This window comes from Hyla sarda, chromosome 4 (assembly GCF_029499605.1).
Source record: "Hyla sarda isolate aHylSar1 chromosome 4, aHylSar1.hap1, whole genome shotgun sequence".
In the NCBI taxonomy this organism is placed as follows: Eukaryota; Metazoa; Chordata; class Amphibia; order Anura; family Hylidae; genus Hyla; species Hyla sarda.
Window position 1 is genome coordinate 13083318 of NC_079192.1, and position 24868 is coordinate 13108185.

Consider the following 24868-nt stretch of genomic DNA (forward strand, 5'->3'; position numbering starts at 1 on the left):
TAACAGTACCCCCCCGGCGTAACAGTACCCCCCCCCCTTTGGTCTCCCCCTCTTTTTGGAGCCTAGGAACTTGTGGATGAGCTCCTTGTCAAGGATATTATCCTCGGGTTCCCAAGACCTCTCTTCGGGGCCACAATTCTCCCAATCTACGAGAATTTTTTTTTTTTTACCTCTGACTACTTTGGAGGCGAGGATTTCCTTTACAGTGAAGACATCAGAGGAGCCAGAGACAGGAGCAGGAGCGGTGACCTTGGGGGAAAAGCGGTTAAGAACAAGAGGTTTGAGAAGTGAAACATGAAAGGAGTTAGGAATATGAAGAGAAGGAGGGAGAAGTTTGTAGGAGACAGGATTGATTTGACTCTTGATTTTAAATGGTCCAAGGTAACGTGGGTCCAGCTTGTAGCTGAGAACGCGAAAGCGGATATACTTGGCAGAGAGCCACACTTTGTCCCCAGGAGCAAAGACAGGAGGAGTTCTTCTCTTCTTATCTGCATGTCTCTTCATACGAGACGAGGCCAGTAGGAGCGACTTTTGAGTCTCCTTACAGATAACAGAGAAGTACCGGGCAACTTCATCTATGTTACGCCGAGCGCTCCGGGTCCCCGCTCCTCCCCGGAGCGCTCGCTACACTCCTCTCACTGCAGCGCTCCGGTCGGTTCCACGGACCCGGGGCGCTGCGATACCGCCTCTGGCCGGGATGCGATTCGCGATGCGGGTAGCGCCCGCTCGCGATGCGCACCCCGGCTCCCGTACCTGACTCGCTCTCCGTCAGTTCTGTCCCGGCGCGCGCGGCCCCGCTCCCTAGGGCGCGCGCGCGCCGGGTCTTTGCGATTTAAAGGGCCACTGCGCCGCTGATTGGCGCAGTGGTTCCAATTAGTGTTTACACCTGTGCACTTCCCTATATCACCTCACTTCCCCTTCACTCCCTCGCCGGATCTTGTTGCCTTAGTGCCAGTGAAAGCGTTTCCTTGTGTGTTCCTAGCCTGTGTTCCAGACCTCCTGCCGTTGCCCCTGACTACGATCCTTGCTGCCTGCCCCGACCTTCTGCTACGTCCGACCTTGCTTCTGTCTACTCCCTTGTACCGCGCCTATCTTCAGCAGCCAGAGAGGTTGAGCCGTTGCTAGGGGATACGACCTGGTCACTACCGCCGCAGCAAGACCATCCCGCTTTGCGGCGGGCTCTGGTGAAAACCAGTAGTGACTTAGAACCGATCCTCTAGCACGGTCCACGCCAATCCCTCTCTGGCACAGAGGATCCACTACCTGCCAGCCGGCATCGTGACAGTAGATCCGGCCATGGATCCCGCTGAAGTTCCTCTGCCAGTTGTCGCTGACCTCACCACGGTGGTCGCCCAGCAGTCACAACAGATTGCGCAACAAGGCCAACAGCTGTCTCAACTGACTGTTATGCTACAACAGTTACTACCACAGCTCCAGCAACCATCTCCTCCGCCAGCTCCTGTACCTCCCCCGCAGCGAGTGGCCGCTTCTGGACTACGACTATCCTTGCCGGATAAATTTGATGGGGACTCTAAGTTTTGCCGTGGCTTCCTTTCCCAATGTTCATTACACTTGGAGATGATGTCGGACCAGTTCCCCACTGAAAGGTCTAAGGTGGCTTTCGTAGTCAGCCTGCTGTCTGGAAAAGCCCTGGCTTGGGCCACACCGCTCTGGGACCGCAATGACCCCGTCACTGCCTCTGTACACTCCTTCTTCTCGGAAATTCGAAGTGTCTTTGAGGAACCTGCCCGAGCCTCTTCTGCTGAGACTGCCCTGTTGAACCTGGTCCAGGGTAATTCTTCCGTTGGCGAGTATGCCGTACAATTCCGTACTCTTGCTTCTGAATTATCCTGGAACAATGAGGCCCTCTGCGCGACCTTTAAAAAAGGCCTATCCAGCAACATTAAAGATGTTCTGGCCGCACGAGAAATGCCTGCTAATCTTCATGAACTTATTCACCTAGCCACTCGCATTGACATGCGTTTTTCCGAAAGGCGTCAGGAGCTCCGCCAAGATATGGACTCTGTTCGCACGAGGCGTTTCTTCTCCTCGGCTCCTCTCTCCTCTGGTTCCCTGCAATCTGTTCCTGTGCCTCCCGCCGTGGAGGCTATGCAGGTCGACCGGTCTCGCCTGACATCTCAAGAGAGGACACGACGCCGCATGGAGAACCTCTGCCTGTACTGTGCTAGTACCGAACACTTCCTGAGGGATTGTCCTATCCGCCCTCCCCGCCTGGAAAGACGTACCCTGACTCCGCACAAGGGTGAGACAATCCTTGATGTCCACTCTGCTTCTCCACGTCTTACTGTGCCTGTGCAGATGTCTGCCTCTGCCTTCTCCTTCTCTTCTGTGGCCTTCTTGGACTCTGGATCTGCAGGAAATTTTATTTTGGCCTCTCTCGTCAACAGGTTCAACATCCCAGTGACCAGTCTCACCAGACCCCTTTACATCAATTGTATAAACAATGAAAGATTGGACTGTTCCATACGTTTCCGCACGGAGCCCCTTCTAATGAGCATCGGATCTCATCACGAGAGGATTGAACTTTTGGTCCTCCCCAATTGCACCTCGGAAATTCTCCTTGGACTTCCCTGGCTTCAACTTCATTCCCCAACCCTGGATTGGTCCACTGGGGAGATCAAGAGTTGGGGGCCCTCTTGTTCCAAGGACTGTCTAAAACCGGTTCCCAGTAACCCTTGCCGTAACTCTCTGCTTCCTCCAGTAACCGGTCTCCCTAAGGCCTATATGGACTTCGCGGATGTTTTCTGCAAAAAACAAGCGGAGACTCTACCTCCTCACAGGCCTTATGATTGTCCTATCGACCTCCTCCCGGGCACTACTCCACCCCGGGGCAGAATTTATCCTCTCTCTGCCCCAGAGACTCTTGCCATGTCTGAATACGTTCAGGAGAATCTAAAAAAGGGCTTTATCCGTAAATCCTCCTCTCCTGCCGGAGCCGGATTTTTCTTTGTGTCCAAAAAAGATGGCTCTCTACGTCCTTGCATTGACTACCGCGGACTTAATAAAATCACGGTTAAGAACCGCTACCCCTTACCTCTCATCTCTGAACTCTTTGATCGCCTCCAAGGTGCCCACATCTTTACTAAATTGGACTTAAGAGGCGCCTATAACCTCATCCGCATCAGAGAGGGGGATGAGTGGAAAACAGCATTTAACACCAGAGATGGACACTTTGAGTATCTGGTCATGCCCTTTGGCCTGTGCAACGCCCCTGCTGTCTTCCAAGACTTTGTTAATGAAATTTTTCGTGATCTGTTATACTCCTGTGTTGTTGTATATCTTGATGATATCCTAATTTTTTCGGCCAATCTAGAAGAACACCGCCAGCATGTCCGTATGGTTCTTCAGAGACTTCGTGATAATCAACTCTATGCTAAAATTGAGAAATGTCTGTTTGAATGCCAATCTCTTCCTTTTCTAGGATACTTGGTCTCTGGCCAGGGACTACAAATGGATCCAGATAAACTCTCTGCCGTCTTAGATTGGCCACGCCCCTCCGGACTCCGTGCCATCCAACGTTTTTTGGGGTTCGCCAATTATTACAGGCAATTTATTCCACATTTTTCTACCATTGTGGCTCCTATTGTGGCTTTAACCAAAAAAAATGCCGATCCCAAGTCTTGGCCTCCTCAAGCGGAAGACGCCTTTAAACGACTCAAGTCTGCCTTCTCTTCGGCTCCCGTGCTCTCCAGACCTGACCCATCTAAACCCTTCCTATTGGAGGTTGATGCCTCCTCAGTGGGAGCTGGAGCTGTCCTTCTACAAAAAAACTCTTCCGGGCATGCTGTTACTTGTGGGTTTTTTTCTAGGACCTTCTCTCCGGCGGAGAGGAACTACTCCATCGGGGATCGAGAGCTTCTAGCCATTAAATTAGCACTTGAGGAATGGAGGCATCTGCTGGAGGGATCAAGATTTCCAGTTATTATTTACACCGATCACAAGAACCTCTCATACCTCGAGTCTGCCCAACGGCTGAATCCTCGTCAGGCCAGGTGGTCTCTGTTCTTTGCCCGATTTAATTTTGAAATTCACTTTCGGCCTGCTGATAAGAACATTAGGGCCGATGCTCTCTCTCGTTCCTCAGATGCTTCTGAAATTGAACTCTCCCCTCAACACATCATTCCTCCTGACTGCCTGATTTCCACTTCTCCAGCCTCCATCAGGCAAACTCCTCCAGGAAAGACCTTTGTTTCTCCACGCCAACGCCTCGGAATCCTCAAATGGGGTCACTCCTCCCATCTCGCAGGTCATGCGGGCATCAAGAAATCTGTGCAACTCATCTCTCGCTTCTATTGGTGGCCGACTCTAGAGACTGATGTGGTGGACTTTGTGCGAGCCTGCACTATCTGTGCCCGGGATAAGACTCCTCGCCAGAAGCCCGCTGGTTTTCTTCTTCCTCTGCCTGTTCCCGAACAACCTTGGTCTCTGATTGGTATGGATTTTATTACTGACTTACCCCCATCCCATGGCAACACTGTTATTTGGGTGGTCGTTGATCGATTCTCCAAAATGGCACATTTCATCCCTCTTCCTGGTCTTCCTTCAGCGCCTCAGTTGGCTAAACAATTTTTTGTACACATTTTTCGTCTTCACGGGTTGCCTACGCAGATCGTCTCGGATAGAGGCGTCCAATTTGTGTCTAAATTCTGGAGGGCTCTCTGTAAACAACTCAAGATTAAATTAAATTTTTCTTCTGCATACCATCCTCAATCCAATGGACAAGTAGAAAGAATTAACCAGATCTTGGGTGACTATTTACGACATTTTGTTTCCTCCCGCCAGGATGACTGGGCAGATCTTCTACCTTGGGCCGAATTCTCGTATAATTTCAGAATCTCTGAATCTTCCTCCAAATCCCCGTTTTTCGTGGTGTACGGCCGTCACCCTCTTCCCCCCCTCCCTACCCCCTTGCCCTCTGGTCTGCCCGCTGTGGATGAAATTTCTCGTGATCTTTCCATCATATGGAGAGAGACCCAAAATTCTCTCTTACAGGCTTCTTCACGCATGAAGAGATTCGCGGATAAGAAAAGAAGAGCTCCTCCCATTTTTTCCCCTGGAGACAAGGTATGGCTCTCCGCCAAATATGTCCGCTTCCGTGTCCCTAGCTATAAGTTGGGACCACGCTATCTTGGTCCTTTCAAGATTTTGCGCCAGATTAATCCTGTCTCTTACAAACTTCTTCTTCCTCCTTCTCTTCGTATTCCTAATGCCTTTCATGTTTCTCTTCTTAAACCACTTATCATTAACCGTTTCTCTCCCAAATCTGTTCCCCCCACTCCTGTCTCCGGCTCCTCGGACATCTTCTCCGTCAAGGAAATTTTGGCATCTAAAAAGGTCAGAGGGAAAACCTTCTTTTTGGTGGATTGGGAGGGTTGTGGTCCTGAAGAGAGGTCCTGGGAACCTGAGGACAATATCCTGGACAAAAGTCTGGTCCTCAGGTTCTCAGGCTCCAAGAAGAGGGGGAGACCCAAGGGGGGGGGTACTGTTACGCCGAGCGCTCCGGGTCCCCGCTCCTCCCCGGAGCGCTCGCTACACTCCTCTCACTGCAGCGCTCCGGTCGGTTCCACGGACCCGGGGCGCTGCGATACCGCCTCTGGCCGGGATGCGATTCGCGATGCGGGTAGCGCCCGCTCGCGATGCGCACCCCGGCTCCCGTACCTGACTCGCTCTCCGTCAGTTCTGTCCCGGCGCGCGCGGCCCCGCTCCCTAGGGCGCGCGCGCGCCGGGTCTTTGCGATTTAAAGGGCCACTGCGCCGCTGATTGGCGCAGTGGTTCCAATTAGTGTTTACACCTGTGCACTTCCCTATATCACCTCACTTCCCCTTCACTCCCTCGCCGGATCTTGTTGCCTTAGTGCCAGTGAAAGCGTTTCCTTGTGTGTTCCTAGCCTGTGTTCCAGACCTCCTGCCGTTGCCCCTGACTACGATCCTTGCTGCCTGCCCCGACCTTCTGCTACGTCCGACCTTGCTTCTGTCTACTCCCTTGTACCGCGCCTATCTTCAGCAGCCAGAGAGGTTGAGCCGTTGCTAGGGGATACGACCTGGTCACTACCGCCGCAGCAAGACCATCCCGCTTTGCGGCGGGCTCTGGTGAAAACCAGTAGTGACTTAGAACCGATCCTCTAGCACGGTCCACGCCAATCCCTCTCTGGCACAGAGGATCCACTACCTGCCAGCCGGCATCGTGACAATCTACAGCAGGCAGTCCAGAAGAAGTGGGAATGGGGAGGGGGGGCAGAGGGTGACGGCCGTACACCACAAAGAACGGGGATTTAGCAGAGGATTCTGAATTTTTGAAATTGTACGAGAATTCAGCCCAGGGTAGAAGGTCGACCCAATCGTCTTGGCGGGAGGAGACAAAATGCCGCAAATAGTCACCAAGAATCTGGTTTACTCTCTCTACTTGTCCATTGGATTGGGGGTGATAGGAGGACGAGAAATTTAATTTGATTTTTAAGTGGTTACAGAGAGCTCTCCAAAATTTCGACACAAATTGAACGACTCTATCCGAGACGGTATGCGTGGGTAGCCCGTGAAGGCGAAAAATATGCAGAAAAAATTGCTTCACCAATTGTGGCGCAGAAGGAAGACCTGGAAGCGGAATGGAGTGTGCCATTTTGGAGAAACGATCAACGACCACCCAGATGACGGTGTTGTCATGGGATACAGGCAGATCCGTAATAAAATCCATGGCAATTTGGGACCATGGCTGCTCGGGAACGGGTAAAGGAAGGAGGAGTCCAGCGGGCTTCTAGCGAGGGGTTTTATCCCGGGCGCAAACCGTACAGGCCCGAATGAAATCAGTGACGTCACCCTCCAGCGTAGGCCACCAATACAAACGAGAAATAAGCTGGATGGACTTCTTGATGCCAGCATGGCCAGCAAGGTGAGAGGAATGTCCCCATTTGAGGATCTTGAGGCGCTGGCGTGGAGGGACAAAGGTCTTTCCAGGAGGAGTTTGTTAAATTGAAGCTGGAGCAGAGGAGACCAGGCACTCAGGAGGTACGATATGCTGCAGAGGGACTTCAGATTCGGTGGCATCAGAGGAATGTGAAAGGGCGTCAGCCCTGACGTTTTTGTCTGCAGGACGAAAGTGAATCTCGAAGTTAAAGCGGGCAAAAAACAACGACCATCTAGCCTGGCGAGAATTCAGACGCTGGGCAGACTGGAGGTACGAGAGATTCTTGTGGTCAGTGTAAATGACAATGGGGTGTTTGGAACCCTCCAATAGATGCCTCCATTCTTCGAGTGCTAACTTGATGGCTAGAAGTTCACGATCTCCAATGGAGTAATTTTTTTCTGCCGGAGAGAAAGTTTTAGAAAAGAAACCACAAGTAATGTTACGTCCGGTAGAGTTTTTTGGAGAAGTACGGCTCCGGCTCCGACTGAGGAGGCGTCCACTTCCAGGAAGAAAGGTTTCGATGGATCAGGTCTGGACAGCACTGGAGCAGAAGCGAAGGCAGTTTTGAGACGATTGAAGGCCTCATCTGCTTGAGGATGCCATGACTTAGGGTTGGCATTCTTCCTGGTCAGGGCCACAATAGGGGCCACAATGGTGGAGAAATGGGGAATAAACTGTCGGTAGTTGTTGGCAAATCCCAGAAAGCGTTGGATAGCACGGAGTCCAGAAGGGCGTGGTCAATCTAAAACCGCTGACAGTTTGTCTGGGTCCATTTGAAGCCCTTGGAAAGGAAGAGAATTGCATTTAAAGAGACATTTTTCCATTTTGGCATACAGGTGATTTTCGCGGAGTCTCCGGAGCACTAGGTGGACATGACGACGGTGTTCCTCCAGGCTAGAGGAGAAAATCAAGATGTCGTCCAGGTAAACCACAACACAGGTATATAACAAGTCCCGAAATATCTCATTAACAAAGTCCTGGAAGACTGCAGGGGCGTTGCAGAGCCCAAAGGGCATAACTAGATATTTGAAATGTCTGTCTCTGGTATTGAATGCGGTCTTCCACTCATCACCTTTCCTGATGCAAATAAGATTATATGCGCCTCTTAAGTCCAATTTAGTGAAAATATTGGAACCACGAAGACGGCCAAAGAGTTCAGAGATCAAAGGCAGGGGATAGCGGTTTTTGATGGTGATTTTATTTAAACCGCGGTAGTCAATGCATGGCCGTAAGGAACCGTCTTTTTTAGAACAAAGAAGAACCCCGCTCCAGCAGGGGATGAGGTCTTCCGAATGAAACCTCTCTTTAGGTTCTCCTGGATATAGTCGGACATGGCTTGAGTCTCTGGGGCAGACAGAGGGTAGATCCTGCCCCGGGGTGGAGTGGTAACAGGAAGGAGGTCAATGGGGCAGTCATAAGGCCTATGAGGTGGTAAGATCTCTGCTTGTTTTTTGCAGAAAACATCGGCAAAGTCCTGGTAGGCCTTGGGAAGACCTGGTATAGGTGGAGTCACAGGGGTTTGACAAGTGGAAGCAGACGTGAAGCAATGTTTGAGACAAGATGGACCCCAACTTTTGATCTCCCCGGTGGTCCAGTCAAGGGTAGGAGAATGACGTTGGAGCCATGGCAAACCGAGGAGGATTTCAGAGGTGCAGTTGGGTAGGACAAGAAATTCTATTTTTTCGTGATGCAGTCCAATGCTCATAAGCAGGGGTTCTGTGCGGTAACGCACAGTGCAGTCCAATTTTTCTCCGTTGACAGAAGAAATGTAGAGCGGCTTGATGAGACTGGTCACTGGGATGCTGAACCTATTAACAAAAGAGGCCAAAATAAAATTTCCTGCAGAACCGAAGTTCAAGAAGGCCACAGCAGAGAAAGAGGAGTTGGCGGAAGGAGAAATCCGCACAGGCACAGTGAGACGTGGAGAAACAGAATTCACACCTAGAGTCGTCTCACCTTTGTGAGGTAACGGAGTGCGTCTCTCCTGACGTGGAGGACGGATAGGACAGTCTTTTAGGAAGTGTTCGGCACTAGCACAGTACAGGCATAGATTCTCGTTACGGCGGCGAGTCCTCTCTTGTAAGGTCAGGCGGGACCGATCCACTTGCATAGCCTCCTCGGCAGAAGGCACAGGAACAGATTGCAGTGGACTTTGGAAGAGAGGAGCCGGGGAGAGAAATCGCCTGGTGCGAACAAGATCCTTTTCCGGTCGGAGCTCCTGGCGTCTTTCTGAGAAACGCATGTCGATGTGGGTGGCCAAATGGATAAGTTTAGACAGGCTAGCAGGAATTTCTCGTGCGGCCAGTACATCTTTGATGTTGCTGGATAAGCCTTTCTTGAAGGTCGCGCAGAGGGCCTCATTGTTCCAGGATAGCTCTGAGGCGAGGGTACGAAACTGGATGGCGTATTTGCCTACGGAAGAACTCCCTTGGACTAGGTTCAGCAAAGCAGTCTCGGCAGAGGAGGCCCGGGCTGGCTCCTCGAAGACACTACGAACTTCAGCGAAGAAGGACTGGATAGTGGCAGTGGCAGGATCATTGCGGTCCCAGAGCGGTGTGGCCCATGACAAGGCCTTTCCAGACAGGAGACTGACCACAAAAGCCACCTTAGACCGTTCAGTGGGGAATTGGTCTGACATCATCTCCAAGTGTAGGGAACATTGAGGCAGGAAACCATGGCACTGTTTAGAGTCCCCATCAAACTTGTCCGGTAGAGACAGTCGGAGGCTAGGAGCGGCCACTCACTGCGGAGGAGGTGCAGGAGCTGGCGGAGGAGATGATTGCTGAAGCTGTGGCAGAAGTTGTTGCAGCATGACGGTCAGTTGGGTCAGCTGCTGCCCTTGTTGCGTGATCTGTTGGGACTGCTGGGCTGGGCACAGGCAGCGGAACCTCAGCGGGATCCATGGCCGGATCTACTGTCAGGATCCGGATAGGAATGCAGCGAGGACACTGGTGGTGGATCCTCTGTGTCAGTGGGGTGATGACGTGGGCCGTACCAGGGGAACGGAGTCTAAGGGGTTACTGGTTTTCACCAGAGCCCGCCGCAAAGCGGGATGGACTTGCAGCGGCAGGTAACCCCCAGGTCGTTCCACCCGATAGCGACTCAACCCCAGCTGACGGCTGAGACAGGCGCGGTACAAGGGACAAGGCAAGAGCAAGGTCGGACGTAGCAGAAGGTACAGGGCAGGCCGCAAGGATCATAGTCAGGGGCAACAGCAGAGGGTCTGGAACACTGGCTTGGAACATACACAAAACGCTTTCACTGGCACTAGGCAACAAGATCCGGCTATACCAGGAAGGGGAAGTGGGTTTTTATAAGGAGGACACAGGTGCAGGTAGTGATTGAGCCAGGCGCCAATCAATGGCGCACTGGCCCTTTAAATCTCAGAGAGCCGGCGCGCGCGCGCCCTAGGGAGCGGGGCCGCATCCCCGCGATGCGGGTCGCATCCCCGCCGGTGACACTAATGCAGCGCTCCCGGTCAGCGGGTCTGACCGGGACGCTGCATGGAGGTGAACTCCGCGAGCGCTCCGGGGAGGAGCAGGAACCCGGAGCGATCTGCGTAACAGGAATCTCCTCCTGAAATTTCTCCAGGAAGAAAAGCTGTAGTGCGCCTTGGCCCTAAGAAAGTATGGGGTGTGGTTACAGCATGCTGCCATGTGCTGAACAATACCACAGGCAGAGAAACAGACAGGGAATGAATAGCAGGTGCTGCAACCTCACTGATCTTGGGATTGTCTACTGTGAAATGAGATGTTCTGCAGATGATCTGGGTGGGAACCTGGAAGAAGTGTTAGGGGAGTGATGAAGACCTGAGAAAAATCAGAGTCCTGACAACAGAGTCACACAAAGAAGACCCACAGCAAAGTGGGGAGGCCCAGAATTCCTTTCCCACCCTTCAGCTGCTTCTCGTATATAACCATCAGTTTTACTCTGTCAATTTTGGAGCTCCAGATGTAGTGAAAGATGGTCCTGGAAATGGCCTGGTCAATGGTGATACAAGAGGATTAGGTTTACTACTTGTATAGGAGCACAGAATGAACACTGGGTTTCAGCCACAGTGGTCGTGACGTCATGTTACATCACAACCACTGTTACCAGAACCCAGTGATGTCACGACGATTGCCGCCGGAACCCAGAGTTCATTCAGAACGAATCGACGGGACCTCCGCGATCAGACATTTTATAATTTTATCCTTTAAAGGAACTCTGTCAGTAGTATCACCCACACTAAACCTGTCACACAGGCTTGTAGTGTGGGTGATGCTAATTAAAACGATACTCATATTGTCTAGATTCGCCAAGCCGTACATCGGCAAATCGCATTTTTCTATTTATGCTAATGAGGGTCTTGGGGCATGGGCGGAGCTCTGATCTGAGCTTGGGGCACGCTCACTTCATCTTTGCCGGGCAACCTCTCCACCCGGCTCATCAATATTCATAACCTCCCTCCCTGCTCCTTCCCCCATGTTAGTATGCGCCGCTTACTGTGTACTCCTGGAAGCGTTGTTCCACTCGGCTTCACTGCCGCAGCCATCTTTGATAAGTAAGAAGCTGGGGGCAACGCCACTTCTGGGAGTACACAGTAAGGGGCGTATACGCCATACACAAACACGGGCAAAGGAGCAGGGAGGAGGTTTATGAGTATTGACGAGCCAGGCGGAGCGATCGGCAAAGATGACGTCAGCGTGCCCCAAGCTCAGATCGGAGCTCCGCCCATGCCCAGAGGCCGTCATTAGCATAAATAGAAAGAAGCGATTTGCGGTGGAACGGCTGGGCGAATCTGGACACTGTGAGTGCCGTTTTAATCAGCATCGCCTGCACTACAAGCCTGTGTAACAGGTTTAGTGCGGGTGATACTACTGACAGATTTCCTTTAATGGTCACAATCAGGGTTATCTCTGATCCCAGCCATCACAGCAGGGAGTCCGCTATATGTTACATAGGCAAAACTCCTGAGCCCTCCCTATGGGGTAACTGTACATCTTAGTCCACAAACCTCGACATACAATTTTGTCAGGCTGTTTATATTTATGTATTTATTGTTCTTATTTTAATGCAGTAGCCTGGAAAATCTTATTAGGAGTGATCCTAATTTCGAGTGGTAAAACCCTCAAATTCTTCATAAAGTCCAGTTGGATGAAGAAGAGCACATTCTCTGAAGGGGACAGCATTGGGACCCGCAGTTGACTCTGTCACCCAAAGCCCGGTCAAATTCCTTGCAGGTCTAGAGAAGGGCCATGCACAGACATTTTGGTGGGCAGGGGCAGAACTGAAATATAATTATTTATATAAATGTCCACATAATAATACCTGACAGCCCAGGGCACTTTTAGGAGTAACATCAAAAGGGCAGGGGATCAAGCCCCCTTTCTAGTCAACCTGTGCTCGTCCCAGCTGGTTATGTCACCCATGGTGTCGTCCATGTACAACAAGTACTTGACCACTTGATGGTTTGGTTCTGGTGATCCCTCTGGCCTGGGAATTTTTCCAGATAGACTCTGTGAGGAGCCATTACAAAACTGATTATGGAAATGATGATGTTCTGCCAGGAGTATGAGAACAGGATGAGCATCTTTCAACAGATCTTCTTTCATTGAGAAGGAAGAGTTATTCAACACCTCAGCCACGGCCAAGATCTTGGTTGATAACATAGACTATATACACACTATATGTGGAGAGTCTCAGCCTACACTGACCTATCTACATCACATCCACCACTGAGTAGACAAGATGCTGACCCTCCTTCTGCTCTTTCTTTCCATCCAGGCGTCTCTGGCAGAAGACATGTACATTTCTGTATCCAATGGAGGCTACAAAGGAGAATGGGGATCAACTGAAGAGTGCCCTGAAGGGTCAAAGGCAATGGGCTTCAAGCTACAAGTGAGTCATGGATTTACATTTAGGTTTTAGTTTTGTCTGTTTTTTTTTTTTGTTTTTTTTTACATTATTAATTTTTTTGGGTTTGAAGTCATGTAATTTAGGCTAGATATCACACAGGTATCATGTATCATGTTATAGAGCAGGAGGAGCTGAGCAGATGATATATACAATACAGTACAATTTGCAGGTATCATTTTATAGAGCAGGAGGAGCTGAGCAGATGATATATACAATACAATACAATCTGCAGGTATCATGTTATAGAGCAGGAGGAGCTGAGCAGATGATATATACAATACAGTACAATTTGCAGGTATCATTTTATAGAGCAGGAGGAGCTGAGCAGATGATATATACAATACAATACAATCTGCAGGTATCATGTTATAGAGCAGGAGGAGCTGAGCAGATGATATATACAATACAGTACAATCTGCAGATATCATGTTATAGAGCAGGAGGAGCTGAGCAGATGATATATACAATACAGTACAATTTGCAGGTATCATTTTATAGAGCAGGAGGAGCTGAGCAGATGATATATACAATACAATACAATCTGCAGGTATCATGTTATAGAGCAGGAGGAGCTGAGCAGATGATATATACAATACAGTACAATTTGCAGGTATCATTTTATAGAGCAGGAGGAGCTGAGCAGATGATATATACAATACAATACAATCTGCAGGTATCATGTTATAGAGCAGGAGGAGCTGAGCAGATGATATATACAATACAGTACAATCTGCAGATATCATGTTATAGAGCAGGAGGAGCTGAGCAGATGATATATACAATACAGTACAATCTGCAGATAACATGTTATAGAGCAGGAGGAGCTGATTAGATTATATATACAATATAGTACAATCTGCAGGTATCAGGTTATGGAGCAGGAGGAGCTGAGCAGATGATATATAGTTTTGTGGGAGGATAACTTGTCATAACTTGTGTAAATCTCGGCTCATTCCCGGGTCAGTAATCATATGGAGGGTCCATTGTTTATTCTCTCAGTGGAATCTGACCCGGAACTGCACTGCGGTCAATGGGACATTAGTCTCCGATTCTGAAGGCAGTAATTTCCTTTCGAAATATTCATAGTGTGAACAGAGCCTTAGACTTACATGACAGATTTCTTTTTAGTGTCTTGTCTGATTAAATCTTGTTTGTCTCCTCAGGTGGACAGAAAGCTGGTGACAGCGGACACCACGGGGGTCAACTCCATTTACTTGCTCTGCGCGGATTCTTCCTCTGAAAACGTTGTTGGTACCATATCCTCCAGTCAAGGAGAGTAAGTAACCCCCCCCCCCCCCCCCCCCCCACACACACACACACACACACCTCTTCCCGGGTCTTGTTTCCTATTTATTTGAATTTTGTTACTTTTATGTTACTAAGGCTGGGTTCACACCGCCGTTTGCAGCCGACCTGTTATGGGTCCGATCGGCTCTTTTTTTTGGAGGGGGGGGAGGGGGGTGGCTGGTCAGACCCTTGAACGGGTTGGATGCATATGGATGGCTACTATCGGGTCATGACAGATTCCATTCACTTTCTTGGGTCCTTCCGGTGACCCGGTAATTTTACAGGATTTTATCAGAGAAAAAAATAGTGCCTGCACAATTTTTTCTCCGCTAAACACCTGTCCCTCTGGCCGGATTGCTGACGAAACTCTGAATAGCAGAGTCCAACAGCAATGTGAGCAAGGCCTGACACATTTAGCAGCACCGTACAGAAGCTGTGGCATCTTTTTGCAGTGTTAGATGATTTTGACTTCTTGTAAAATTAAGATTTTTTTCCCCCATCCTTTTATTATTTAGCGGGTGCATTTTTTATTTCCATCAGTATTTTAAGACTTTTTTTATTACTTTTTCACTGTTGCTTTACATTTTAGGCACTTTCCTTATTTATTTTTTTAAATCCCCTATTGCCTGTATGAGGACTTATTTTTGTGATGTGTAGTTTTTTATTGATACGATTTTTGTTTTGATGGGAGTTTTTGATCTTTTTTTAATAATTTTTTTCCTGGTATATGAAATGACCAAAAATTATAAAGTTCAGAACTTTAGTTTTTCTTTATGTTTACGACATTGACCATGCTGTTTATTTAACATTATATATGAATAGTTTGAACATTTGTGCACGCGGAGATGCCATATATGTTTACTTTATTTATTTTATTTACTTAATTTTAAAAAAAATTGGAAAAGGGGAAATGGGGGACATGGAGTCAGGTAGGGACCCAATGACCTTCTTGTCAGCTGATTCCCTGCGAATGCACTTTGGCGGTCCCAATCAGCCCCCCTGAGCAAACCGATGCACATGTTTTACACTTCGACATGATTGTGGGATCTAAAGGGTTAATGCCAGACATCGGCTTGATCATCTATGTCCAGCATTAGCCGTGAGTCATGGATGTTGATAATTCACCATCCTTAAATCATGCTCATTGCAAAGATGCGATGATTGCAAAGATGACTCGAACCGTACCAAGGAGCGCAGTGTAAAATGCTGCGGCAGGCGGCACCCAGGTTGCTAACCCTGATACGACTCACTCACACAGGCGGCTGAGGAGATAGGCAAGACGTGGTCAGGATAGTAGGAGGTAAGTGCTGGCGGCACAGGTGAGTAGTCAGGGATGTAGCGGAAGGTCAATAGGCAGGCGGCAAGGAATAAGGTCACGGAATACTAGGGCCAGGAACACAGCAAGCCAACACAGGAAACACTCGGCACTAGGGCAAAAAAGATCCTGCAGTGAGTGACGGAAAGTGCGGAAATGTATAAAAAAAACTGTGGAGGAGCAAACAATAATTACGTGTGCGCTGGCCCTTTAAATCAAAGAGCTCCAGCTCACGCGCACCCCTAGGAGGCGGGGGCACGTGCGCCGGCGCTGAGAGAAGACAGAGGAAGGAGATGGGCACGGAGGTGAGAGACGGTCTGGAACTCGCATGCGGGTGTGTACCGCGATGCGAATCCCAGCCCCACTAGCTAGGGAAGGGAGAGGGGAAATTCGCTCACGACCAGAGTGTCTGGCTGGAGCGCAAGATGTAACACTCAGCTTCAAAGTCCCGTAGCGGACACAGGGTGCAAACATACGACACCTTGTGTCCTCAAGGTGTTAAAACCCTCTTGGAAGGGGCAATTCATTATTTAATTTAATTTATTTAAAAAAACAGATGCCTTTTTATAATGATTTACGTTAGTGGAGGAAAAAAATTATGTTTCCTCACACAGCCCAAGTGTACAGCTGCATGAAGCTCGAGATCGCATGGGATCCCTGTGGTCCAACCACTGGGATCAGATAGTCCCCCTATCCTGATAACTTTGTAAGATGGCAAAACCATGTTTCAAAGCTTCTTTGCCAATTTGTGGTCTTCCCAAGGTGAAACCTGATTGAGTAAATCAAATATCTGTGGTGTTTTAAAGGATAATATATTTTAACCCTATGTAAGGTCAATGAAAGAATTACTGGTACTATAGAAATGGTGGTCTTTGGTAGTTACTGATAATCAGAAGTATAAAGGGGTTCTCCGGTGGAAAACAATTTCTGTCATATCAACTGGCTCCAGAAAGTTAAACAGATTTGTAAGTTAATTCAGGTAGAAAAAACAGACATGGTGCACATCTACAATCTTGTATAATGATCTGATTGCTTCTCAGCATAATATCAAAAACTAACAGGTAGTTAGTAAACATTTTTGATCAAAAAGTACAAGCCCACTCGCCACATCAAGGCCACCTATTTAGAGTGGGTCCCTAACATCCCTAGCATAAAATGGCGTAGCACTGGGCGTTGACCACCACCGCCGCGACACCAGTGCCCATGGGGGGGGGGGGGGGAAACGACCCACCGGCAGAGCGGCCCCAATGCCACTCAAACCAGTCTATGGGCCACACCCCCCCACAGACACGGCGCCACGGCAGCAACAGACGCCGCACAGCACCACACCAGTGCGAACAAGGTGTAATGGCTCACTTACCATGCTCTCCCAGTCAGACTGGGAGGCTGCTAGGAAGGGCCGGCCCCGGACTAGTGATGTTGCCTTGACGACGACGCACAGGGACGTTCATGCGCAGGGACCTCACAGACCAGATCACCCTTGCTTCCCACCGAGGGGAGGTGAGTAGAAAACTAAAGGGGGGTCTGGATGATGACGAAGGCCGCAGTGGTCTACAACCTGCGGACCTCCAGATGTTTCAAAACTACAACTCCCAGCATGCCGATGGCTGTCCGGGCATTCTGGGAGCTGTAGTTTTGCAACAACTGGAGGTCCACAGGTTGAAGACCACTGAGAAGGGATTGGCAGGCGGAGAGTTCACTCGAGTATAAGCCGAGGGGGGCGTTTTCAGCACGAAAAATCGTGCTGAAAAACTAGGCTTATACTCGAGTATATATAGTATATAGGGTTGGGCTGAGGGGGTGGGGAAGAGTGCAGACACATCTGTGCTCTCTGCTGCCCCCTGTGTCCATGTCAGGAACTGTCCAGATCAGAAGCAAATCCCCATAGCAATCCTCTCCTGCTCTGGACAGTTCCTTACACGGGCAGAGGTGTCAGCAGAGAGCACTGTGGTCAGACAGAAAGAAAAAATTCAAAAAGAAAAAAAACTTCCGGTGGAGCATACAGCAGCTGATAAATACTGGAAGGATAAAGATTTTTAAGTAGAAGTAATTTACGAATCTGTTTAACTTTCTGGCACCAGTTAATAAAAAAAAAAAAAATAATAATAATAATAATAATAATGTTTTCCACTGGAGTACCCCTTTAAGGCACCAGGGAAATCTTTGCCCCCATTAACATTTCATTCTTGGTGGTAGCATCTCTGGTGGTCCAGACTGGTGGAGGAATTTGAGGGTACTCTCTCATGCAAGTTCCAGGGCCTGGTGGTCTCCTTTTCTTGTCTCTTTGAGGGGGTAGGGTGCTGGACGTGATTCATTTGTTACATATAACATCAAACGATGTCAAAATAATCTCTTTTTTTTTTTTACAGCTTCGGTAACATGGGACAAGAACTGAAGTGTAACCTGGGATCATATCTGGTAGCCTTCTGTCTGAATGTTGGAAAAAGGCTTCTTGATTACATTGGTGTCGCCAACGTCAAGTTCAAATGCTCAGATGGGATGATCCTAACGGGAGATGGTTACGACTGGGCGACCTGGGGTGCATTCAGTGAGGAATGTCCAAATGGAATCAGAGGCATCAAGTCTAAACGGGAGAAATATCAGGGACCTTGGAGGGACGACTCTCAGCTGAATGATGCCAGTATGCTGTGCTATTAATAAGGAATAAACCCGATTCCTGTATCAGTACCTTCCGCAGTCATTCTGTTAGTGCAGTTACAGCATTTACCCAAAGGGGTTCATTCGAAATTCTTTATATATACATATATATAGTGCACAGATCTTACACAAACCTATAAAGTTGTATTCAGTTAGTAGCGCCCACTAGAGGCCATTCGTATATTGTATTTTGCAGCAGAAATTTCTCAGTCTTTTCTCAACAATCACAAAGCTTATCTATCCTAAAATTCTGAATAAAATTTTCATCAAGTTAAAAATGTGTTTGCCTATGTATTGGTTGTTGAAAATTCAATGATAGTTGAAAAACCAAGATGTAGAAAAAACTATATTATCCTAATATAAAAAGGAAAAAAACTCTTAATTCTGACATCAATGCTGGGCACTGTCCGCTATCTTCAACTGAGAAGTCCTGGTGGTGGGGTGGGGGTGCTAGATTAAGACATGATATAACAGGTACTTTATGGGATTAATATGCACAAGTAAAGGAGTTGTCCTGCCTATATGTTTTATTGAGGAATATAGAAGTCTTAGAGGGACCCAAACCCTGTGAGCCCGACCTGCTCTAGATGGCCTCCATGAAATGCTACATTCCCTCAAGGCAGGGGCGTACCTAGAGCATTTGGCACCCGGAGCGGACCCTTTGTTTGGCACCCCCCCCCCCACCCCCCCCCCCCCTTAATTATACCCCCTCCCCCCAGGGGCAGACTGACAACACTCGGGGCCCCCGGACCAAGAAAGAAAGCCCCTGCTAGGCTCTGCAGCTCGTCAATCTTCTGCCACGCTCCTATTCCACCCAAATCCCACACACAATAAATTTAAATTTATATACCGTATTTATCGGCGTATAACACGCACTGCCGTATAACACGCACCCCCATTTTAACAGGGACATTTAAGTAAAAAAAATAAAATGTAAAATAAATGACTTGGACTAAATGCCACATCATCCCCCCCAACTTCGTTTTGCTCTGCACCTCAGTTTGGTCCCGTCCCCTCCAGTGTCACATCATTCCTTCCCTTTTATCAGTCCCTATGCCACATTTACCCCTCTCATCATCCCCCCATGTCTCATCATTTCCCCCTGTCATAGACCACCACTAGCCATACAGACATTAAGCATTTAGTGCCTCCCCCACCATCATTTCCCCCCGTCTCATCATCCCCCACACTGTCTCATCATGTCCCCCATCATTCCCCCCTCATCATCCCCCCCACCCTGTCTCATCATCCCCCACCCTGTCTCATCATGTCCCCCATCATTCTCCCTCATCATCTCCACACCCTGTCTCATCATGTCCCCCATCATTCTCCCTCATCATCCCCCCACCCTGTCTCATCATGTCCCTCATCATTCCCCCCTCATCATCCCCCCCACCCTGTCTCATCATGTCCCCATCATTCCCCCCTTCATCATCCCCCCACCCTGTCTCATCATGTCCCTCATAATTCCCCCCTCATCATCCCCCCACCCTGTCTCATCATGTCCCTCATCATTCCCCCCTCATCATCCCCCCACCCTGTCTCATCATGTCCCCCATCATTCCCCCTCATCATCCCCCCACCCTGTCTCATCATGTCGCCCATCATTCCCCCTCATCATTCCCCCTCATCATCCCCCCATCATTCCCCCTCATCATCCCCCCCCACCCTGTCTCATCATGTCCCCCATCATTCCCCCTCATCCTCCCCCCACCCTGTCTCATCATGTCCCTCATCATTCCCCCCTCATCATCCCCCCACCCTGTCTCATCATGTCCTTCATCATTCCCCCCTCATCATCCCCCCACCCTGTCTCATCATGTCCTTCATCATTCCCCCCTCATCATCCCCCAACCTGCCTCATCATCCCCCCCTCATCATTTCCCCGTCTCATCATCACCCCCATCATGTTCCTCCTATGGCATCCAGTGGTCTTCAACCTGCGGACCTCCAGATGTTGCAAAACTACAACTCCCAGCATGCCCAGACAGCCAACTGCTGTCCGGGCATGCTGGGAGTTGTAGTTTTGCAACATCTGGAGGTCCGCAGGTTGAAGACCACCCTCCCCCTTTCTTACTTGTCTGCACTTTGGCTGTCTTGCGGGTTCAGTGAAGCAGATGAGTTACGTCCTCTCCCGGCTTCTCTGTGCGGCAACAGGGGTGTCACTTTTCGGCGGCGACTACAGGAAATGAAAAGTGACGTCAGTGATGCCGCACAGAGAATCTGGGAGAGGACGTAACTCATCTGCTTCACTGACTCCGCAAAACCCTCTGCCTGACCTGACCTGCCGAAGCGCAGACAGGTAAGGAAAATAAACAAAACTATAAAAAGCAGGAAAAGGGGGAATGATGAGGGAGGGGGAGGTTCTCCCGCACTATACACAGGTACTGGTGGATAGTGCGGGAGACGCTAATTAAAAGATAGGGCAGATCCGGACAAGGTAGGGCTCATTTTAATCAGCGTCTCCCGCACTATCCACCACACCAGTACCTGTGGATAGTGCGCGAGAAAACAAGTGACAGTGCGGGGAGGAGACGCCGCTGGTCACTGATTTAAAGTGGCTGCGGCCGTGCTGTTAATACTTAACAAGCAGACGCTGCTGCGGCCGCTTTAAATCAGTGACCAGAAGACTTATCGGCGTATAACACGCAGGCAGACTTTTTGCCTTAAATTTAAGTTTTAAAAGTTCATGTTATATGCCGATAAATACGGTATGTAAGAAACACTTTAAAGTAGGTAAATTTCAATGACCAATAATACTGGCATACAAGGAGTAAATATATACCACCACACAATAACTGGATAATACCGTCATACTGTATTGAATAAAACCACTATACACAGACCAGTATTCTATAAAGGATCTGTATACAATATAAGTGAATATATACAGGACCATATGGCGGTAGATATCAGCTGTACACAGGATGTGTATACCACATAAGCGATTACAGTTACATTTTGGGACTCACAATTACATCTTTTCTGATCAGCGGCGTCCTCTTTCCCTTTCTTCCCCGTCCGGATAAGACCGCCATGTGGATCTCTTAACATCTGCAGGAAAAACATGTTAGACTCTGCATTTTTTAGTGCCCTCGCCTCCTCTACACAATCTTTCCATCTAAAGACCCACAAACTGTAATAATGCCCTCCTTGGTGTTCTGCACAGTAAAACGGCATGTGGGTAGGTAGCCAGGTAACCCCCTCTTTCTCATAGGAATATGCAGAGTTACACCCCCCCTTCTTTCCCATAGGTATATGCAGAGTTAAACCCCCTCTCTTGCCCTAGGTATATGCAGAGCTACGCTACACCCCCCCTCTTTCCCATAGGTATATGCAGAGTTACACCCCCCTCTTTCCCATAGGTATATTCAGAGCTACACTCCCCCTCTTCCCCATAGGTATATGCAGAGTTTCACCCCCCCTCTTTCCCATAGGTATATGCAGAGTTTCACCCCCCCTCTTTCCCATAGGTATATTCAGAGCTACACCCCCCTCTTCCCCATAGGTATATGCAGAGTTTCACCCCCCCTCTTCCCCATAGGTATATGCAGAGTTCCCCCCCCTCTTTCCCATAGGTATATTCAGAGCTACACCCCCCCTTCCCCATAGGTATATGCAGAGCTACACCCCCCTTCCCCATAGGTATATGCAGAGCTACACCCCCTCCCCCATAGGTATATGCAGAGCTACACCCCCCCTTCCCCATAGGTATATGCAGAGCTACACCCCCCCTTCCCCATAGGTATATGCAGAGCTACACCCCCCTCTCCCTCCCTTTCCCATAGGTATATGCAGAGCACCCCCCTCTCCCTCCCTTTCCCATAGGTATATACAGAGCACCCCCTCTCCCTCCCTTTCCCATAGGCATATACAGAGCACCCACCTCTCTCCCTCCCTTTCCCATAGGTATATGCAGAGCACCCCCCTCTCCCTCCCTTTCCCATAGGTATATACAGAGCACCCCCCTCTCCCTCCTTTTCCCATAGGTATATACAGAGCACCCCCCTCTCCCTCCCTTTCCCATAGGTATATGCAGAGCACCCCCCCTCTGCCTCCCTTTCCCATAGGTATATACAGAGCAACCCTCCTCTCCCTCCCTCTCCCATAGGTATATACAGAGCACCCCCCCTCTCCCTCCCTCTCCCATAGGTATATACAGAGCACCCCCTCTCCCTCCCTCCCCCATAGGTATATACAGAGCACCCCCCTCTCCCTCCCTCTCCCATAGGTATATACAGAGCACCCCCCCTCTCCCTCCCTCTCCCATAGGTATATACAGAGCACCCCCCACTCCCTCCCTCTCCCATAGGTATATACAGAGCACCCCCCCTCTCCCTCCCTTTCCCATAGGTATATACAGAGCACTCCCCCCACTCCCTCCCTTCCCCATAGGTATATACAGAGCATCCCCCTCCCTCCCTTTCCCATAGGTATATACAGAGCACACCCCCCTCTCCCTCCCTTTCCCATAGGTATATACAGAGCACCCCCCTCTTCCTCCCTTTCCCATAGGTATATACAGAGCACCCCCCACTCCCTCCCTTTCCCATAGGTGTATACAGAGCACCCCCCTCTCCCTCAGGTATATACAGATACAGAGCACCCCCCCACTCCCTCCCTTCCCCATAGGTATATGCAGAGCACCCCCCCTTCCCCATAGGTATAGGCAGGGTTAATAAAATAAAAAAAGGATGCTCACCTGATATCCCATGCAGCGATCTCCTCAGCTGAAGGGGCCGCGTCTTCTTCACAGTACAAGCGCCGGATGAGTGACGTCACAGGTGCCTGTACTGCGTGCTGCGTGGGGGCGGAGGTCACGTCTCCTCCGTGTAGCTGCAAATGCGGCTCACACAGAGGGGATGCCTTCTCCTGTATGTGCGTGTATCACGCATAGTTGGGATAGGAGGACGGGATATGAGGATGGGATAGGAGGTCGGGATATGAGGTTGGGATATGAGGTCGGGATCGGAGGCTGAGATAGGAGGTCGAGATAGGAGGACGGGATAGGAGGATGGGATAGGAGGTCGAGATAGGAGGTCGAGATAGGAGGACGGGATAGGAGGATCGGGATAGGAGGTCGAGATAGGAGGTCGACATAGGAGTACAGGATAGGAGGACGGGATAGAAGTACGGGATAGAAGGTCGGGAAAGGAGGTCGGGATAGGAGTACGGGATAGAAGGTCGGGAAAGGAGGTCGAGATAGGAGGACGGGATAGGAGGACGGGATAGGAGGACGGGATAGGAGGTCGGGAAAGGAGGTCGGGATAGGAGGTTGAGATAGGAGGACGGGATAGGAGGTCGAGATAGGAGGACGGGATAGAAGGATCGGGATAGGAGGTCGAGATAGGAGGACGGGATAGGAGGATGGGATAGCCGTACGGAAGTTATGTGGGAGCATACATTTCCCATTGATTTGCATGGGACTTTAAACGAATACCCCGACCCTCACAAATGGGGGTAGTTAAAGGGTACCTCTCATCAAATAAACTTTTGATATATTTTAGATTAATGAATGTTGAATAACTTTCCAATAGCATGTTAATGAAAAATATTCTTCTTTCTATTGTATTTTTCCTGATCAGTCCTGTCAGTAAGCATTTCTGACTCATGCTGGAGTCCTAAACACTCAGAGCTGCCAGCCTGCTTTGTTCACAGCCAAACATGCTGTGAACAAAGCAGGCTGGCAGCTCTGAGTGTTCTCCTTTGTGAACAAAGCAGACTGGCAGCTCGTAGTGGTTAGGACTCCAGCATGAGTCTGAAATGCTTGCTGCCAGGACTGGTAGGGAGACCCCTAGTGGTCATTTCTTCAAAGTGGAAAATTAAATAGAAAGAAGCATATTTTTTAATAACATGCAATTGTAAAGTTATTCTGCATACATTAATCTATAATATATCAAAAGTTTTTTTGATGAGAGGTACGCTTTAAGGGCTAAATTAACCACTATCCCGTCCTCCTATCTCGACCTTCTATTCCGATCTCTTTTCCCGACCTTCTATCACGTACTCCTATCCCAACCTCCTATCCCGTCCTCCTATCCTGTCCTCCTATCTTGACCTCCTATCTCGACCTCCTATCCCGTCCTCCTATCCCGTCCTCCTATCTCGACCTCCTATCTTGACCTCCTATACCGACTTCCTTTCCCGTCCTCCTATCCCGTCCTTCTATCTCAACCTCCTATCCCGACCTCCTTTCCCGACCTCCTATCCCGTACTCCTATCCCAACCTTCTATCCCATCCTCCTATCCCGTCCTCCTATCTCGACCTCCTATCCCGACCTCCTTTCCCGACCTCCTATCCCGTCCTCCTATCCCGACCTCCTATCCCGTCCTCCTATCTCAACCTCCTATCCCGACCTCCTTTCCCGACCTCCTATCCCGTACTCCTATCCCGACCTCCTATCCCGTCCTCCTATCTCAACCTCCTATCCCGACCTCCTTTCCCGACCTTCTATCCCGTACTCCTATCCCGTCCTCCTATCCCATCCTCCTATCTCGACCTCCTATCTCGACCTCCTATCCCGATCCTCCTATCCCGTCCTCCTATCTCGACCTCCTATCTCGACCTCCTAACCCGTCCTCCTATCTCAACCTCCTATCCCGACCTCCTTCCCCGACCTCCTATCCCGTCCTCCTATCCCGTCCTCCTATCCCGTCCTCCTATCTCGAAATCCTTTCCCGACCTTCTATCCCGTACTCCTATCCCGACCTCCTTTCCCGACCTTCTATCCCGTATTCCTATCCCGTCCTCCTATCCTTTCCTCCTATCCTGTCCTCCTATCTCGACCT

General features: G+C 49.5%; 1 protein-coding gene across 2 annotated transcripts in view; it reads left to right on the plus strand.

The window, feature by feature from the left end:
- LOC130367550 (vitelline membrane outer layer protein 1 homolog) overlaps positions 1 to 18345 on the plus strand; it is a 160087-nt gene extending 141742 nt beyond the window's left edge. For both annotated transcript variants that reach the window (XM_056570025.1, XM_056570026.1), the window contains exons 4-6: positions 12688 to 12801; positions 13983 to 14095; positions 17791 to 18345. In XM_056570025.1, coding sequence (XP_056426000.1) covers positions 12706 to 12801; positions 13983 to 14095; positions 17791 to 18079 — 498 coding nt within the window. In that variant the 5' untranslated portion in view covers positions 12688 to 12705 and the 3' untranslated portion in view covers positions 18080 to 18345. The remainder of the gene's footprint in view (positions 1 to 12687; positions 12802 to 13982; positions 14096 to 17790) is intronic.
- Positions 18346 to 24868: the final 6523 nt, after the last annotated feature.